At 37.2% G+C, this 21,152-nt stretch overlaps 1 protein-coding gene across 1 annotated transcript in view; it reads right to left on the reverse strand.

The window, feature by feature from the left end:
* Positions 1–10,212: 10,212 nt before the first annotated feature.
* Positions 10,213–21,152, reverse strand: part of LARS1 (leucyl-tRNA synthetase 1) — a 66,953-nt gene continuing 56,013 nt past the window's right edge. The window contains exons 29-32 of the mRNA XM_059062811.2: positions 19,445–19,549; positions 17,756–17,851; positions 15,943–16,075; positions 10,213–10,606 (exon numbers count right to left, since the gene is read on the reverse strand). Of these exons, the coding sequence (XP_058918794.1) occupies positions 10,401–10,606; positions 15,943–16,075; positions 17,756–17,851; positions 19,445–19,549 (540 nt within the window). The 3' untranslated portion in view covers positions 10,213–10,400. The remainder of the gene's footprint in view (positions 10,607–15,942; positions 16,076–17,755; positions 17,852–19,444; positions 19,550–21,152) is intronic.

Raw genomic sequence — 21,152 nt, forward strand, 5'->3', positions numbered from 1 at the left:
ATAAGCTAACTGATTCTAAACTTAGGTTCAATCCAAAATGAAACATCTAAAGAATGTTGCCTTGACATTCTGGAACCTGAGGTCATAGCAGTGTAACTGGCAGACATCTTATTTCTTTAAAGACAGGTACACAGTTAACTGTGGGCATGTCCATCTTCCTAACCTGAAGGGAGATACTGCTGAAGATATAGTGTAAGTTAAATAAAAAGAAAATTTCTCTTTGGTGGAAAAATCCCTTTGCTTTAAGAGATAACTCTAGCAAACATTTATCTAGCCAAGTGTCACTTGACCTTTCCTTAGGCAACTCAAAAGGCTACAGATTTCCGCCATGCCTTGTAACTGAGAAGTACTGGGGGCCTCTCATCATCCCCAGGACTGCTGGTCCAATTCAGCTAGAGGGTATGAGTCCCACAAATAACCTGAAAAACAGAGACAGAAAGAAAGGTCTTGCAGCACAGATATCGTGCTTGAAAACACCTAATAAAAGATGGTTTCCCAAAGTTTAAGCTATGCTAAGTTGTCCCAAGCCTCTAAGGATTTTTACAACTTCTAGAAATCTACTCTTCCACGGACTTCATTGAGCATGCCAGGAAAGTGGTGCTGCTTCTTCCCTACACAGCCCAAATGGAATATGGTGAACAAAGCAGCGCTTGGCTGGTGACTGCCTCCCTACTGCTCTGAATCTTCAGGGTCTTAGGAGCCTCTGAAGTATGCCTCTAGAGCATGTCTTATAGATGCACGGACACCAGAAACACTAGGAAAATGTTCCTAGAGGAAAAAAATTAGAGAAAATTGCACATTGAGGGGAGGGGTCTGCAATAAAAATTCAATGTTATTTATACTAGAAAGACAACAGGCAGAAATTGCCAACTCTACTATATATTCTTATCAGACCTATAGAGAATGATTGTTTAGGGTTCTGAACTTCAAAGCATTTACTTGAACTGGGTTGTTAGCAAAAGCCTATATAATACCTCCCAAATCAAGATCCTTCAGATACAGCTTCATAATTGCCTTCACTCACTAGGTTCTGGACAACTCTCATTGTCTTCTTAACTGTAAGGATGCATCCTACATGAAGGACAGCCATGTTTCTTCTGCTTACCACTCTATTCCAAGTGCTTAACACAGTGTTTGAAACACTGTTAATAAGCACTCAATAATTTGTTGAATAAATGTGCTATATATGAAAATTCAAGTTTATAAGAATAACAGAAATTAAGTGATTACTAGCTTTGCAAAAAGGTTTACAATAAGATTCCTTTGAAGAATGAGCAACCATTGCACATGTAAGCTGATTCCATATTTTAAAATTTCATTTGTGCCAACTTTTCTAATCAAACATCTATTGCATGAAGTGACCAATCCACATGCCACACAGCTCTTTCACCTAAAAATAAAAGAAAAGGAGAAAGAAGAAAAAGAAATGTTCTTCTTTATAGAAGAATGACAACTATTTATGGAAAAGAAATGGTAACTGAAACCCAGTCCCCTGAAACAGAGTCCCCTACTGAGTTTATGATGAACCACTCTATCCAAAACTTTCTCTTTCTTGTCCAGCCCCTCTTCCCCTCAGGACTGAGTAGTACCAAAGAAAAGGGGAGATTGAAATCGAGCAGGACCTTGCAGGGCCCTCTCAGGTACAAAAGTCCCTCCATGTTCCCTGTTTCTTATTTGTAGAAAATGGCTTTAGTCTCCTAGGCCTTCCCCCTAAGTTCAAAAGGGCTAAGATTAAGGCAATTACTAATTAGGGAGTGAGGGAATGCAAAAGTAAAGGAAAAGCAAATAGTTCAGCAATAAAACAGAGACTGAGCTCCTCCTAAAGGGATATACACACAATCTGATGCATATCTTCGAGTTGCTCTGCAGAAACTAAGACCCCCAACCTGGTAGAAGATGGTGACGATCTGCTGACCATAAACACAGAAACCTCAGAGTATATGGAACCAGAAAGTTGATGATTAAGATTCCCAAAACATTAGCCTGTTACCTCACCACCAACCAATCAGAAGAAAGTCCAGAAGCTACAACCCTCACCCCAAATATTGCCTTTAAAAACTCATACTGAAAGCCATCAGGGAGTTCCAGTCTTTTGAGCACAAGCTGCCTGTCCATTATCCTTGCTTGGCACCCCACAAATAAATGCTGCACTTTCCTTCACCACAACCCAGTGTCAGTAGCTTGGCTTTGCTGTGCAGCAGGTAAGCAAACCCAAGTCTGGTTTGGTAATAATTTTGGCATTAGAAAATCACCATTTCGCACAGTCTCCAACATAATTTATTCAGGAAAGGATCGGGGGTAATAAAACCATTAGGTAAAAAATTGGGAACAGGACATTTGCAAGGTGCCAAAACATCACTCTACAGATTTCTAATTGTAAAAGAAATAACGGATCTTAACTCTGGAGAAATATTCAAAATGTACCTTTACAATGGAAAGTCCTGAGAGTGTGTTTTTTTTAAATATATCTTTACAACAAAAACTCTGAAAGTGATTAACAATATGTATCTTTATAATGGAAAGTTCTGCAAGTGATCAAAACATATCTTTAAAAGGAAGAGCTTGAGAAATTATCAAATTTAGCATCACTAAGAGTGGGACAAACTGATATTACATATCTCTTGATATGGTACAACAGGAAGTAATGTTTAACCTAAATCTCTTTGTCTGTAGACCATGCTGTCCAACAGAAATAAAATGCGAGTCACATATGCAATTTAAAATTTTCCAGTAGCTACTTTTTAAAAAGTAAAAAGAAACCAACAAAATTAACTTTAACATATTTTTTATTTAATCCAATTTATTCAAAATATTATTTCAGCATGTAATAAACATAAAATTATTGAGGTATTTTACGTTCTTTTTGTCATAAGTCTTTGAAATCTGAAGTGTATTCTATGGTTTTACAGCACACGTCAATGCAGACTACTCACATTTCAAGTCCTCTACAGACACATGTGGTTAGTGGCTAAATTATTGGACAGCACAGCTCTAGACCTAACTCCAGTATAAGGAAAACAAGGGATACAACAAATCACCACTTAGTCCTCCAAAGTGAAAATGCAGCCCTTAGGAGTAAGGATCGTGTCCTATCCTGTTTGTTTTTCATGTGTGTATGTGTGGCGGGGATGGGGGGGTTCCCTACCTTATAATCAATTAAGCTTTAAGGATAGCAGTGAGCAGTTAGAAAACTTAATTGATGCTGTAAGTCTTGCTGGCATCTAAGTATTTTCTAATACAGATGTGAAGTTATGTCCAAAGATATTAAGGACAGAAAACAGCATAACAAAACATCAGCTAACATTGAGAACTTACCTGAGCCAGGCACATAAGTAAATAGTCATCAGAATGACTTTTTTCAAGCGAAAAACAGAAAGACAAAACTACCACAAACTGTAAAAGACATGAAGGAACATACCATCTCATTCCCACCTAAAAATCTGCAGTGACTCTCTAGGTAATTAAATCAACTTCAAATTTCTGCCTGGAATCCAAGAATTGTTATGATGAGGCCCAATTTACCTACCTGTTTCCAATTTCTCTCTCATTCCTCCAAGATAAACATTCCATTCCTGGCATTATCTCCCAAACAAGCCATGCATTTGCTTTCACCTCCTAGTCCTTATCCACACCTGGTTCTAAAAGCTTGGAATGCAGCCCTGCTCTCCTACTGCTACTCCAATCCTAACCATCCTTCACGTCACACCTCATTTGTGAAGTCTTATCTGACTCAAGTCCATAGAAACTTCTCCCTCTTCTGACCTAACAGCCCTGACATCGCTGGCCTTGGTCAAATACATTTTTGTTTCCCATGCATGCATTCCTTGTTTAATAAGTATGCTGCAATGGACTGGAGCTATGGAAGCCAGGGCTCTAACACAGCTCTGCCACTGACGTATAGGATCTGGACAGGTCACTTGTCCTCTCTAGACCTGTTTCTTCATGTGGCCTCTTTGCTACCCCTTCAAGACACCAGCTACACACCCCTGCCTCAGAGCTTTTACACCTGCTGTACCCTCTGCCTAATATGCTTTTTTACCCAGATTATCTGCTAACAAAACTATATATGCATTTACCCTTGGACCTACAAGCCAACTTCCATAAATCTACTCTTAAGATACACTTCCACAAATACAAAACCACATATCTACAAAGTTACTCACTATATAATTCTATACAGGTTCTATAAAATATCAGAAACTTAGAAACACCTAAATGCCCATCCATAGGAAACTAATTGAATGACTTATGGTATACCTTTACAAAAGTATAACACAGAGCAGAGAAGAGGAGGGACAGAAGGGGGCAAGGGACGAAAAGAAGGACAAAGAAAGAGATCTCCATCAACTGAAGTAAAAAAATATATACATATATTTATCAAAAAATAAAGTTAACTTTAAAAACCAAGGTATAGGGCTTCCCTGGTGGCGCAGTGGTTGAGAGTCCGCCTGCCGATGCAGGGAGCGCGGGTTTGTGCCCCGGTCCGGGAGGATCCCACATATCGCGCAGCAGCTGGGCCCGTGGGTCATGGCCGCTGGGCCTGCGCGTCCGTAGCCTGTGCTCCGCAACGGGAGAGGCCACAGCAGTGAGAGGCCCGCGTACCGCAAAAAAAAAAAAAAAAAAAAAAAAAAGCAAGGTATAAAATAATTATCTATAACATCTACTTTTTACATGAGAAAGGAGGAAGTAAAGTACATATAAATATTTGCTTATTTTCAGAAAAAGAGACAGGAAAGATAATCTAGAAACTATCAAAATGGTTAGCTATAGAACATGGGAATGTGGTGCAAGAGAGTAAAAATTCTCTGAATGGAAGTAGTTTTGACTTTCAAACAGTGTAAGTACTTTACTTACTCAAAAAATAAAAAGGGGAAAACTCCATAAAACTGAATAAGAGAAACAAATGACTTTATATTAAAACCACAAATGAAAAGGAATTCATTCAAGTAACATTTAAACACAGTGCTTTGACTATTTCCCTTAGTGAGAAACACCTTAAGGACACAAAGAACTGCAAATGTGTTTTTGTTTTTCAAAAAATATATATTGAACTCTACTTAGTAAATTTGTTGTTCATAGTAGCACTGGATTGGCAAGTCTGAAATTATTAACAGAGCAAATGAGTAAATATACTGAGGTTCTTGGGAACCAGAATTTTCACTGTGTGAGAAGAAAGATACAAATATTTTCAGGGAAAATGCAAGAAAGAATTGTGGTATTAGATAAAATTATGATTTTTATATATACATATTTCTTAGCTCTGCCTGTTGGAAAAGCCTAAAAAAACCCCACAACTTAGTAGCAATGAGCACACAAAACACCCAGATCTTGCTTTCTTAATACCATTCTCCATTAAAATGAAGCAGAGGTCCTTGGAGAAAAAACTGACTCCTGTTCTGGGGACAGGAAAATACAAGGTGAACAGGAAACTGCTTGTTGTGCCATTAAGCAAAGAAATGTTCCAACACTGATGGGGAGATAGCAAAAGGACACAGGAACTAGCTTGAACGGGGCTCCCACTGGATAACTCCAGAAAATCTGAGCAAAGTATAAAAATGGTAATAAATTATTGCATATATGAAAAAAAGAACCCATCAGTCCATAGTGGTTTGTAAAGAATGGTGAAAGGCAAAAAAATGGAAGCAAAGGGGAAACCTCTTCTTTACAGAAGAATGATAATACATGTAGAAGAAATGATAAAATTAGGAACTCACCTTATTACAACTACCAGTGTGGTTACTGGCAGGAAGATGATCGATGAATGCTACCATTTTCTGAAAGTTTGCTGGTAAACAGGATATTCACATAAATTTTAAAATGTCACCTTACAGGCTACTTACTAATTACAAAAGGGAAAGATTGCTTATTCAATGGAGAAATCTGAAGATACTACTTTAACCAAGTGATCAAAGTTAGTATCATCAGTAATGGGAACACACCAACAATATATGAATCTGACAATAATCAATACATGATGCAGTGGGAAATATCACCCTGTAGTAGTCTTGCCAAGATTTTAAAATCTGAATCCAACCATGAGAAAACAGACAAATCCAGATTGTGAGGCAAACTTACTAGCAACTGGCATGGAGTCATCAAAAATGTTACTGTGATGAAAGAATGAAAAAGAAAAGCTGGGAAACTGTTCTAGTGTGAAGGAGATCAAGTCATGACCACAAAATGAAATGCTTAATCTCTGAATAGACCTTGAAAAAAATATCTAATATTATTGCTAAACTACACTGGGCACATAAAATATATGCCCAATGTTACATTTCTTTGGTGATATATATATATATATATATATATATATACGTATTTTTTTGATTATACAAGGGAATGTCCTAGTTCTTAGGGGTTACATGCTAAAGTATTGAAAGGTGAATTGTCATGGTGTCTGCAACTTACTGTTAAATCGTTCAAATTTTTTAAAAACTATATTCTAAACGCAAGGCGGTATCGTGGATAGGACCCTGTAATAGCAAAAAGACATTAGCGGAAAAACTGGTGGGACTTCCCTGGTGGCACAGTGGTAAGGAATCTACCTGCCAATGCAGGGGACTTGGAGTCTATCCCTGGTCTGGGAAGATCTCACATGCCACGGAGCAACTAAGCCCATGCACCGCGACTACTGAAGCCCGCACCCTAGAGCCCACGTGCCGCAACTACTGAAGCCTGAGCGCCTAGAGCCCGTGCTCTGCAGCAAGAGAAGCCACTGCAATGAGAAGCCCGCGCACCACAGCAAAGAGTAGTCCCTGCCAGCCGCAACTAGAGAAAGCCTGCGTGCAGCAACGAAGATCCAACACAGCCAAAGATAAATATTTATAAAAATATAGACATATTAAAAAAAGAAAACTGGTGAAATCCTAATGAAGCCTTTAGTTAATGGCAGCGTACCAGTATTAATTACTTAATTTTGACAACTGAACCAAGGTTACATAAAATAATAACATTAGGGGAAACTGAGTGAAGGGTGTACCAGAACTCTCCATACATTAGATGTAACTTGTCTATAAAGCTAAAACTATTCCAAAATAAAAAGTTCATTTTTAAAAATGTATGTTTAAAGAGAAAGCAAATGGAGCAAAATGATAATGACTGGTAAATCTCAGTTGACAGGTATATGGATGTTTACTAGTCAATTATATTAACCTTTCTGTAGGTTTAAAATTTGTCAAAACGTGAAAAGAAAATGAAGTGACGGAAAGTTAAAAGCAAAAGAATGGAAAAAGATATTCTACGTGAACACTAACCAAAAGAAGACTGTTATTATACTAATGTTACACAAAGCAGCCTTTAGGAAAAAATAAAGGAACACTTCCTAATTAGAAAAGTTCAATTTACCAGAAAGACAGTAGAATCTAAATTTATATGCACCTAATCACACAGCATCAAAATTTATAAAACAAAAATTGTCTGAACTAGGAGAAATATGTATATCCAGGGTCATGAGAGATTTCAGTACGTCTCCAAAACAAAGAGTACACCAAGAAAACAAAACGGTAGGATACAGATTTGAACAATTCAATCTGCAAGTATGACCTAACGCACATATGTAGAATTCCACGACTGCAGAATAAACATTCTTTAAAAGCTCACATGGAACATGTATAAAGAATGTTCATACACTGGGCGATAAGCTTGTCTTTACAGGAGGAGGTGTAAGGCAGGCTTCCAAGGTGCTGGCATTGTGATATTCCTTGACAGTGTGGTGACTACATAGTTTTTTGCTTTGATAGTTCCGTAGTTCATTTTTTGTATGTATTTTATATATTTGTGTGTATATTATATATTTCATATTGTTGTTCACTTTTTGTTTATCTGCATCACATTTTACAACTTGAAAAGAGAATCCTTTAGGAAGGTAACCATCTCCCATAAAACAATAAGCCCAATGCAGCTTATTTTTCCTTCAGCATTTCAACTAGTTGCTGTTTTTTGTTTCACACCTGATGAAGTAATAGGCTTATGCTTAGAGATTTCCTTATACAAAACTTACTTTTTTTTTTTTTTTTTTTTTTTTTTTTTTTTTTTTGCGGTAGGCGGGCCTCTCACTGTTCTGGTCTCTCCCGTTGCAGAGCACAGGCTCCGGATGCACAGGCTCAGCGGCCATGGCTCACGGGCCTAGTCATTCCGCAGCATGTGGGATCTTCCCGGACCGGGGCACGAACCCGTGTCCCCTGCATCGGCAGGCAGACTCTCAACCACTGCGCCACCAGGGAAGCCCGTAAACTTACATATCTTTAAACATAAAAAATATATTCAGCCCAGCAAGACATTTATTCTAAAGAGAGACACATAGGAATTGAGACTGAGGGAACAGAGAATCCATGAATCCCAACTCACACTTAATCCAAGGAAGTATAGGTTCATAGGCTCATTTAATAAAATAGGCACAATCACTTACAATAGCAAAATTATTTTCCTTTCACCTTTCTTTGTTTTGGCCAAGCTCATTTCATTTAATTTGCCTAAGTTAAACACAAGTAGGCTTTAGGCCCCAGGAAGGATTACTTTGATTTTGGGAATAACTAAGGCTATGCAGATTGAGGGAGCAGAAAAGAATCTAATGGAGGGCAAACAAAACAGTTGCCCCAAAACAACCAAACAAATATGACATGATTATGGCCTATAGTAATCTTAATATAATCTTTATATCTTAATCCTGATATAGTAGCAGTAGAAGTAGTAGTATTCAGTAACATTTACTGAAGGCTCATCATCATCATCTGTAACATTTTGAAGGTCTACCACCTGCCAGGCACTATGCTATATATAAGATTTTCCTAAATATCTCACAGTAAGCCCAGAAAGTAGGTAAATTACCAGTTCCATTTTACAGATGAAGAAATGGGCTGAGTAACTGGCCAAAACCACCCAAGTAGCAAGTGGAAGAAATGGAAATCTAACTCAGCTAGCCTGACTTCAGAGAATGTAACCTTATCCACTCTGCTATACAGACTGTTCCTAGCAGATAAACAGTGATTTACACTTAATGCTCTCTAAGGAATATTTCAGTTCTAACATTCTATGATTTGCTTTAATCTATCTATAACAGAGCATTCAACTAGGCCCAGTAATCTCAAACTGCATAAAGCAAAATAAGGAAGCTCAATAAAATCTCTTTACATGACCTGAAAAGTTAGAATTCAGGTTCCTTAGGATTATCAGTTGGACTTTCCCCATATTAAACCCTTCAAGAAATGGAAATGTTTTTCTTGTCTGTCAATCAATACCTAATATTTTTTCCTCATATGAAAACAGATGGCACAGACAATATCAAAAGACATTCCAGAAAGAATAAAAGAATTTGCAATGCTGTTGGCTTGATCTTTTTTGTTTTGTTTTTTGTTTTATTTATTTATTTATTTTTGGCTGCATTAGGTCTTCATTGCTGGGCGCAGGCTTTCTCTCTAGTTGCGGCGAGCGGGGGCTACTCTTTGTTGCGGTGCTGCTCAGGCTTCTCGCTGCAGTGGTTTCTCTTTATTGTAGAGCACGGGCTCTAGGCGCATAGGCTTCAGCAGCTGTGGGACACAGGCTCAGTAGTTGTGGCGCACGGGTTTAGTTGCTCCTCGGCATGTGGGATCTTCCCAGAACAGACCTCGAACCCGTGTCCCCTGCATTGGCAGGCGGATTCTCAATCACTGTGCCACCAGGGAAGTCCCTGTTGGCTTGATCTTTAAACACAATTGGACTCAAGACAAATCTGATAAATACAGATTTCTGGGGGAAATCCTAAATCCTAAAATTTCACCTAAATTTAGTGAAAATCAAATAAACTGTTTCTAGACTATTGATATTAGCCTTGAAAAAATATTATTGGTGGTTAATTGAATATATTAAAGCTAAAAAAAATTCTTATAAACATAAGACCTATTTGTTCTTTATACAAAATACTGAGTGATCATAATCAAGTCAAAATATTCTCATTTGTTCTTTTAAAATCATCATGAGAGTTCTTTTTAAAAAGCAAAACTAGCTATCTAATTTACTCTTTTTAAAGAAGAAAAACAGCTAACTCCACAATGGATATAATATTAAAAGTTGTTAGATGCTCCTTAGCCTCATAAATAATATGAAGTATACCTGATACAAGCATCATACTGACACTTTTGTAATAATCTGAAATACTAGAAGCTTCTGGGAAATGGTAATAATTTGTTAAAAAACAACAAAAAAGTATGGTACAATTACTTCTCTTCTAGGCCTCAATAAGGAAAAAAAATTTATTAGGTCCAGGAATCCAAGAAAACTTGGTGTATTTACAAGTACATGCAGAATTTGATGGTTAGAAATGAAATCTATTCAGGTCCAGTCTAAGATTCTCATAACCCATCTATAGGCACAATCATAATAGTAATATCCCCAGAAACCAGGATAAATCTCCAATGTGCCTGAATTTAATGAACCAGATAGATCATTGTATCACCAATATCCGCCCATAGCCCATTTTCAGTAAGATGAATTTTCTTGCTCGTGAGGTCCACGTGGAAAACAGCATGCTCAGAAATGGGGGTCTTCTCAGCGTGCTCTTTTCCCAGGACAGGAACTCGCCGAGGCCCCAACAGTGGATCATCAAATCTCATCAGTTTCACTTTGGAAAGGTCTACAGCAAAAGAAAGTATCAATATGAACATTTAATTACAGTCACTGACTCAAACCCATGCCAGAGTCTGATAATTCACACTGGTTGTTATATCTAAAAAAAATATTTTCATCAGATTACTAAATAGGACCCAATGTCAGAAAGCAAAGCTGAATCTAACAAATCTTCATCTTCTGTCAGCTTTTACCCAGATCAAAGACCAGCAGAGATTTTGGATAACACATCTCCTGAATTACAAACCAAGGGGAGGGACTGATTATATTTTTGAGCATTATCCTATACAGTCTCTCAAATCACTTTTAATACACTTCAGTTAACCATTTTTCAGAATATTAGAAAGCCTAAAACTTATTTATCTTTCTCGTCTTGCTTCCTGAAATATTTAAAAGTGCAAGAATTGTGGCTTTTTGGGAAAAGAATTACTACGCTAAGAAATAGCATTACCAGTTTCTTGATTTGCTCAAAGGATGAAAGTGTATTAACAAGCTGATGAGAGACAAGGAAAGAAGGGGAATGGCTGGGGAAAAGGGCGCAGGTTTTAGAAATCTGAGCTTTTGGATGAGCTCCAACCCTCCCTTGCTTGAGATTTTCCTGATCTGCTCTTGTGTAAGCTGATAAGATGGATCCTGGTAAAGACAGCACTTGTCCCTTGAACAAATTTATGATCCAACAATCCTGCCAACAACTGAGCCCAAAAGAAATTTATTTATTTCAGCAATTCTGAGACTTTTAAACATCAAATGGTTTTATTTTATATGGTAGAAAAACACCATAAATGACTACAAACGCTGATTCTGAATTTACAGCTCATTCTAAGTGTAGCATGGCTAGTTTATACTTAACCTGATCCACAGAAACTGAAGATATTTTCTGAATTACTTCCCACCCCTTTCTAAAGTAGATTGCTGGGTGGTCCATGAGCTACACTCCCTCATGTTGTCTTGAGAGTATGAAGCTTAGCATGAGAGGGATAAGGTTTAAAAAAAGATAAAAGGAGACATTAATGCAGCAGGCGGCTAGGCCAGGAGTACAGGTTATGCAGGCATTCTACTCTTCTTGGGAAACAAAGACAAAAGGACTACAAGTTTAGAGTAGGGATCCTGGGGCTTATAGAGCAATTATCTGCAACTACCATGAAGGCAAACCCTGCCTAAGAGTCTTTGTAGAGTCTCTGCAGAGGCCATACAATCTATCCCCATATACAGTACAAGCCCTGAAAATTAAAATGGGAAAGGAGCACTTACAGTCTTCATGACAGCCATGGTCTTATTTGGGGGGAAGAACTCAATTCATTTTAATAGCTACTGCAATTCAACATGCACATCAGTGATAGCAAATTATTTTCTTATGGAAGCAGTGACAAGTCCTACCAGCAGATTTTATGCACAAAGCCTTTTACTGCAGATCTGCCTCTGTCTCTCTCTCTCTCACTCTCTCTGAAACAAAACTCTCTCATCATTCCAAGCAATGCTGAATCAAACTATTTAAAAGAAGCCTTAATACCCAATCAGGCTTCTAAGTGACAAAACACATCTGCTTTGATGTTTCACCATGTAGTTCATTACTGCCAATAAAATTATTGGTGCTTTCTTAGTGGTTTTACTATCTTCTCTTATCCCAGACCTCTCTTATCATTGAAATGTTGAAATTTAAGTCTGCAACTACACAAGATTTCAGGCACTTAAAGATGAGAGTGATTGAGAGTCCCTAGGGACTGATAATGTGAAATGGAGCTTTTCACCTCCAAATTATTAGTTCATATGTGGCATGGGTGGTAAGTGATTTAAAGTCATTATCGTCAAATAGTTGCTCCATGACCTTTGTGGACTGAATGACGATTTTAGCTCCTAGTGCCTCCTGGACCTAGATCATAATCACCCTCAATACAACTGGCACTAATTGGATGACTTGCTGGCTATCACAGCAGACAGACTGAGAAATATGTTATTGAATTTCACTCCTTTCCCATCTCATATACTCAATATACTCAGTCCCCTTAGATCTCAAAGTATTCTGAGGGCTTTTGGAAAAGTCTTAAGTTTAGAGCTCTTCTGTAGATACCTGGAGGAATATCAATTGCAAACTCCCCCTAATATTTCTATTTATCTATTTTCCAAATTCACAGCAGCCACTAATACCCAACTTAAAGCACTTCATGATAATATTATTCACAGCTAGAATGACAAAGGATGTAAGAATTACACCAGAGGCTCAGTGAGAAAAGACGAGCTAAAGAAAACACATCAGTACAATTCTAAAGAACCTAGTCAGTGCTGCATCTGAGTGTATTTAAAAGGGAGTCAGGTTTAACATTATGTTATATAATACAATTTCCAATACAGGAATAAAACCTCTTATGCACTATAATCTAATAATCCTATCCAGCATGTCCACACAAATATCTATTTTTAGAAGCCACCATATTGTTCTTCAAAGTTAAGAGTTCTTCCCATTACAAAAATTGGTCATGACTGAATATATGCAATATTAAACTGCCAAAAGGAAGGCCACAAAATGTCTTCCTATATGTTCACACTTCAAAATTTTCAAGTTCTGTTTTTTGTGGCCTATAAGTTCTAAGGATGGCATTATCATTCTACAGTACCTGGTTTATTGAAGGAACATGCTAAATGTCTACAACAAAATGGATGAAACTTGAAAACATTTTGCTAAGTGAAATAAGATATATAAAAGAACAATATTGTATGATTCCACTATACAGGTGCCTAGAACAGTCAAATACATAGAGTACAAGAGTAGTTACCAGCAATTACAGGGAGGAAGAATGGGGAGTTATTATTTAATGGGTACAGAGTTTCAGTTTGGGATGATGAAAAAGTTCTAGAAATGGATAGTGTGATGGCTGCACATCAATGTGAATGTACTTAATGCTACCGAACTGTACACTTAAACAATGACTAAAATGGTCAATTTTATGTTATGTATATTTTACCACAATTTTTTAAAATGTTTGCAAACAAAAAAATTCCTAGTCCTAACATATTGCTGGTACACAATGAAAAAAGTATCAGTGTTTCACTCATGCTAGTACACACTTTCCCTTCACCCTCACAGGTATAATTCTCAAGGCCCTATCAAACAATGTTTTCTCCATAAAATCATCTCTGATCACCACAGCTAGAAATAATCTCACCTCTTTCTGTGTGTATATTTTACAATATCTTTCTTACTGTACTCAGCAGTTTCTCCTTAGATTATGATTATGTACTTCAATAGCTTAGTCCCCTACTCCTTCACTAGATACAGCCTCCTAATGAACAGTACTTTGTGGACGCCCCAAAGCCCCTAGTACCTACAAAGGAGTCTCCACATACATTTATCTCTACACACACTACACATGATATTCTCTCAAGAAATGACAACAGAAGGTACACGAATGACTTCAAGAGAACAAAAAATACATGGTGGAATGAATTCCAAAGGGCTATTTTAAGTCTTCTATGTAAATGGAATGTTGTTACCCTGAATATAGTTCCATAAATTGGTCACTGTATGGGCTTTGTAAATCTTTTCTGAAAATTTTATACTGATGGTATTTGGCCCAATCAACTCTTTTTTTTTTTTTTTTTTTTTTGTGGTACGTGGGCCTCTCACTGCTGTGGCCCCTCCCATTGCGGAGCACAGGCTCTGGACGCGCAGGCTCAGTGGCCATGGCTCACGGGCCCAGCTGCTCCGTGGTATGTGGGATCCTCCCGGACCGGGGCACAAGCCCATGCCCCCTGCATCGGCAGGTGGACTCCCAACCACTGCGCCACCAGGGAAGCCCCCAATCAACTCTTGATTGCCATCAAGAAGAGAAGAGAGAGACTGTGCAAAATAGGGAATCTCAACACTAATTTGTCTTCATAATTTGGAAGAAAAATAATACAGAAACAAACTAATTCCCTTCACGCTCTTCTCAGCGTTAAGACCAGCTGAGTAATTAAAAAAAAGAAGCTATACAATCCTACTACTGGGCATACACCCTGAGAAAACCATAACTCAAAAAGAGTCATGTACCACAATGTTCACTGCAGCACTATTTACAACAGCCGGGATATGGAAGAAACCTAAGTGTCCATTGACAGATGAGTGGATAAAGAAGACGTGGCACACATATACAATGGAATATTACTTAACCATAAAAAGAAACAAAATTGAGTTATCTGTAGTGAGATGGATGGACCTAGAGTCTGTCACACAGAGTAAGTCAGAAAGAGAAAATCAAATACCATATGCTAACACATATATATTGAATCTAAAAAAAAAAAAAAAGGTCTGATGAGCCTAGGGGCAGGAGAGGAATAAAGATGCAGACTAGAGAATGGACTTAGGACATGGGAAGGGAGAAGGGTAAGCTGGGACAAAGTGAGAGAGTAACACTGACATATATACACTACCAAATGTAAAATGGATAGCTAGTGGGAAGCAGCTGCATAGCACAGGGAGATCAGCTCGGTGCTTTGTGACCACCTAGAGGGGTGGGATAAGGAGGGTGGGAGGGAGGGAGATGCAAGAGGGAGGAGATATGGGGATATATGCATATGTATAGCTGATTCACTTTGTTATACCACAGAAACTAACACAACATTGTAAAGCAATTATACTCCAATAAAGATGTTAAAAAAACTACAAATTATTATATCAAATCTAATCATAGGAGATTTAGACTTAATCTTGCTAAGAAATTCAGATGATTTACATATTTTACCCGGAGGCACATTGTCTAAAAGAAATAATATGAGCTTTGGAGTCAAATATATCTAAGTTTGAATTCCAGCTCCAGGATTTACTAGCTGTATGAACTTTGCAAGTTATTTAGCCTTTCTAACCTTCATTTCATCATCTGCAAAAGGGGAATAATACCCTAAATGTTACAGGGTTGTAAAAGGATTAAATGGCTAATACATGGTAGACACTCAATAACCTTTACTCTGTTTCTCTTCCTTCCCCAGGAACAGATTCAGTCAAGCAGGTTAGTTTGGAATATTAAGGATAGAATATGTTCCTTAATTCTGAATACTTCTGAGCGTTGGAAATTGCTTATTACAATTTTAAAGCTAGATGGAATCCTGGAAAAATATCTAATCCAGTGTCCTCATTTCACTAAAGGAGAAATCAGTTTAGAGCATAAGTGACATGGCCAAGTCACCAAGCTACCTAGTCACAGTGTCCCAAAAGAAAATATAGGTGTTCTGATTCTGGGTCCAACACTCTTTCCACAACATTCCATGACTGTCCCTAAGCAAGACAGTTACTTTTCTTTCTCCCCTCTGCTTAGACCTCATCAAATCCACAAGCTACTGCCAAATGTGCACTTCAAGGAAACCATTTACCTTTGATTCCTCGGTCCACCTTCATTAAACGCCGGATTATAGAATCACGGTTATCTCCTTGCCTGATGTCAATTTTGGTTGAGAAGTGGCCATTGAATGGCTGAGAATTCACTAGGGAAACTGATACACCAGGCTAAGAAAATAAAGAGAAAATGACTTATAAGAAATCAAACTTGAATACTGCTGAGGGAGAAGGAATCTCTGCTAGATTTTATTTATTTTATTTTTTTTGCGGTACATGGGCCTCTCATTGTGGCCTCTCCCATTGCAGAGCACAGGCTCCGGACGCGCAGGCTCAGAGGCCATGGCTCACGGACCTAGCCGCTCCACGGCATGTGGGATCTTTCCGGACTGGGGCACGAACCCGTGTCCCCTGCATCAGCAGGTGGACTCTCAACCACTGCGCCACAAGGGAAGCCCTCTGCTAGATTTTTAATGCCCAATGAAAGACAGATTTAATTGTGGTATTCTAAAATCAAGACCAAAGGATACTCAAATATAAAAGAAAAAATGTACAAAAGCTCATGCTTATAACCAAATGCCTTGGTAAATAAGACTACAAGTACACATATCAATACTGATGATGGATAAAAATAATAATTCTATTTTCTCTTCTAAAACTACCACCATTTATTGAATTCCTACTATGTACCAGACACTGTACGAAGCAGTTTATAGACATTATTCCTGTATCCTGAAAGGCAGCTCCTTAAGACCCCTTTCCACAGATGAAAAGCTGAGAACCAGAAAGATTAACAAAGTAGCCCAAGGACACATAGCTACTAAGAGGCAGAGCCTCACCTTTACTGAGCATAAACTCAGTTCTATGCCATACTAACTCCCACATAATATAAACTATATAGTTAAAGAACTTGCTCATTATTTTAAGTGGAAAAAGTCAACTGAGCCTTATAAAACTTAAATACATAGTAGCTTAATGGAAGGCTTGAAAGAAGCTTGAAATAAACATACTTGTATGTGGAAAACTATTTCATGTACCTATATCCATGGCCCAAATGATTGTACTTTTAAAAGCCACCATATCTTAATGTAATGAGACTATTTATAATCTGATGATAAATTTAGGAGGTCTGCATGATCATGATTACTTCATTCTTTCAAAATAGACTTTTTCTGCTTGCTGCATTTTCAATTAAATGTGGTAAAAGTAGCAGGATATATGTAAGTCCTCTGCTTATCAAGAAAAGTAGGGCATTTTATGGACTCTCACAATGGCACTCCAGTGAACTTTACCAAATGCTGCCATTCTGAATGGATTCTTTAAGAGTTAATAAATAAAATCTCCCCAAACTTCAAAACCTATTTATCTTCACCAATAATGGCCAAAAAATAAGAAATTAAAAAAGCATTTCCAGTATAATGTGAAATGATGCATCAATCTGGTTTACGCCAGAAACCAAAAGTCTTGAATATCATTGTTAAACCAAAACTCATCTGAAATATGAAAGCTCCTTTTCACTGTTTAAAAAAGTTTCACATTTCAATGTCCACTATCTTTTTTTTTAAGTCAGGTTTTGAAAATCATATTCTTATTTTTAAAATCACAATCAACATCTGATGCTACCCGTGATAGTAGAGTAAGGAAAAGTGAAGGTTGCATTAACCAGGGAATTAGAGGACCTCAAATCCAGACCTACTACTAACCAACTAAGTGGCCTAAGCCAAGCTAATCATTTAACTTCTCTGGACCTCACTTCCTTCCATCGTTAAAATGATGGTTTTAGATGTAAAGCTCGCTAAGGTCTCTTCTAGCTCCAAAATGCAATGATTCAGTGAGATTCTTTCAACTTACTTCTGTTCTAAAAACATTAAGTGGTTTCCCAGGACAGCAATCTTCCCTGACTTTATCTTCTGCTTCAGAGGCAAACTTGACTTCTATGTGTTCTAGCTAAGTAGAGGGGAAAGACAGAGGTCATTAGTATCACTTAATATGATTGGAATTAGTCATCACCTCATTTCACCAAAGAGCAAAACCAGGTTCTCCACTTATCATGAAATGGCCTGTGCAGTTTTATTATTTTCCGTATAAACATTAAATGAAACCTATCATTAAGTACTTAACACTCATGTTAGATGCCTCATAGTATGTTACTTATATAGTCATGTTTACCATCTTCTATCAGGAAATCTGGCATCTACCTGCTGCCTAAGAGAAAACAAAAATCAGTATAAAAGGCTTTCACTCAAATAAATGGAAAAACTCAGAAATGTAGCAAATTGCATATACCTGAATACAAGATGACCCTAAATAAAGTGTTCCCATTGTCCCAGTGTAAATATCCAAGAAGTTTTTTGACCTCCATGAATATATATGAACATTTAGAAATATACATAAAATAGATGTCTACTAATACTTATTAACACATTTATAATTACATGACATAAAATGCTTAATTAGAAATGCTTATTTCTTCCATTCCTGTATTTCATAAAACAATTTTATTCAAACTCTAAACCTGCACTTTTTTTTTTTTTTGGATGTTGGGGGTAGGAGCTTATTAATTAATTTATTTATTTTTGCTGTGTTGGGTCTTTGTTTCTGTGCGAGGGCTTTCTCTAGTTGTGGAAAGCGAGAGCCACTCTTCATTGTGGTACACGGGCCTCTCACTATCACGGCCTCTCTTGTTGCAGAGTACAGGCTCCAGACGCGCAGGCTCAGTACTTGTGGCTCACAGGCCTAGTTGCTCCGCGGCATGTGGGATCCTCCCAGACCAGGGCTCAAACCCGTGTCCCCTGCATTAGCAGGCAGATTCTCAACCACTGCGCCACCAGGGAAGCCCCTAAACCTGCACTTTTTAATTTTAGTGTTTTCATTATTACTAGAACCACTTTTTGAATCCTCTAACACAATTACCTGTAGAAAATTATCTTTCTTTCTGCCTCAGGTAAATGAGAAACAGCATTTTTAGAATCTATATATTAAATTGTCACTGGGGCAGGAAGATGGAATGGGGAGAAACTCAGATATGTGAAAGCTACTGGTAATGTAGTTCCTGAGTTGGGCAGTAGATTCATGGATGGTGATTATGTTACTAATAAAGGGAAAAAAACAGGGCCAAACATGGACCACTGATAATATATAATGAGTCAAGGATTCTAATTAATCCAAATCTGTGATTCAGAGGTCTTAAAGGGAGAGGGGGAATAAAAAGCAATCCAGAATACCCCATAATATGAGAGATTTTGAAAGCATTTGCATATAAGGTCTCTCCTCATTTTTTTTTACGGATAATTTTGAAGAGGAAATCCAGGCACATACAGTTAGTATTCTAGGAATAGAATAACTGATAAGTGAAATAAGAGAACAGATCATTTCTTCTTCCTGTAACTTCTATATCGCCCATTCTCTTAACCCCCAAAATATATTTGGCAAAGGTACTAAACATAGATGATGAAGTTTATAAAAAGGTTTATTATAAAACTAAAGAACCGGACTATTTACTATAGTTAACTAGTTATTATAATCCCAGGCCCCTCTTACCTCAAGGGAATTGGTCAGATAGACTATATTCTCCATGAGCACTGCCTGTTCATCAAATTCTAACTGCAAATCCAGAACACAAGGTCCCATCTTCTCCAAATTTTCCTAGCAGCCAAAATGGTTTTGAAAAACAAAATCACATTAAGAATATGATGAAAAGAACATATTTCTGCCAAAGCAATCAATCTCTCAAGTGATAATATCTTCAAATTTGAACAGTTAAAGGAAAGGCCTTGGACTCATGGTTTCCCTTATCTATGTTTGCTCGCTAATGAAATTACTCGCTGAGAGTAATTATCATTTAAAGTATGATAAGATTAAGACAGCACTGAAAAAACTAGAAGGATAAGGTTTTCAGATTTATAAAAGAAATATGATTTCATCATTGTTAATTTAGCCTGACTTAATATGCAAACCCAAAGAACTCACTTTGACAAGGAATCAAACAAATGTCTTAAAATACCCCTTCAGGTAACAAATAAAATAAAATAAATTAAATTAAATGTTTCCAAGATATCACATCTGTAAAGCTATTTCAAGAAACAGTGAATTAACAATAACCAAACAAAACATTCCTATAAATTTAAAAAATATTTTTAAAGTCAGATTATATGGGTACTCAGATAATCCTGTCACATATAAAAAACCATTTATTATTCTTAATTTTAACATTAAATATCAATATTTGCTGCTCAAGATGTAACCTTCAAGACCTAAGTTCATATGCACAAATACAGCTAACTGCCTAGAACATGTTACATTTATATGAAAGTGACCTGACATGATTCTTAATATTCACTACCTTCATTTACCATCCAAGTTGTTTCTTTTCCCATGAGGTGCTAGAAAACCCTTTTCTTATTCCCAGATTTGTTAAACACTTTTCAAAGTTTCAAACCACTAATTTGCCTGATAATACCAAGTAATACCAATATTACTGAAAAATATTTTACTACTCAAAAAAATCTAACACTGGTTTTTCAAAAAGCCAACCCTTGAATTTAACATCATTTAAAATCAGTTTCACTGGATTCTATAAAGCATGTCACCAAAATTAATTGCCTCTGCAACCAACAATGGGATATTTTGTTGATTTCCCCATATTGACAATGGATCTGACATTGGCACAAGCTGGGAACCAATGAATTATGAGCATACCAGCAAACATAACTTATTAGTAGTGTAGGTCAAGCCATGATTCTAAATTATTTCTGAAATTTCAAATACCATAAGGCGCAGATAGTTGACTCTGGTTCTAGGAGAATTAAAAGGCTTTCCTAAGAACACAATCTACTCCAATACAAGACAAGCTAAGAGTTTTGGTCTCTTATCAGGCAGGCATCTGTAGCCTACAAGATTCAAGAATTAATCTCAAGTATAAGAATAACCATTACATGCTTAGCAGGCTGGAAGACACTGATATACATTTTCTTAAAAATGTACTGAGCCTACTTTCTGACAGGTAGCATTAAAATGTATTATGTGTATTAATTCATTTACTCCTCACAGCACTCCTAAAAGATAGGTTCTATTAATTTCCTATTTTATAGATGAAAAACGTTGTGGCCCAGAGAATTTAAGTGATTTATCTAAGTCCTCCAAATTAAAAAGTGACAGAAAACAGGATTTGGGCCAAGACTTCTCTGCCCCCAGAGTCTGAGATCTTAAGCAATATACAGTATTCTTTCTGTTTCTCTTTGTCAGGAAA

The sequence above is a fragment of the Kogia breviceps genome, chromosome 4, assembly GCF_026419965.1.
Source record: "Kogia breviceps isolate mKogBre1 chromosome 4, mKogBre1 haplotype 1, whole genome shotgun sequence".
Classification (NCBI taxonomy): Eukaryota; Metazoa; Chordata; class Mammalia; order Artiodactyla; family Physeteridae; genus Kogia; species Kogia breviceps.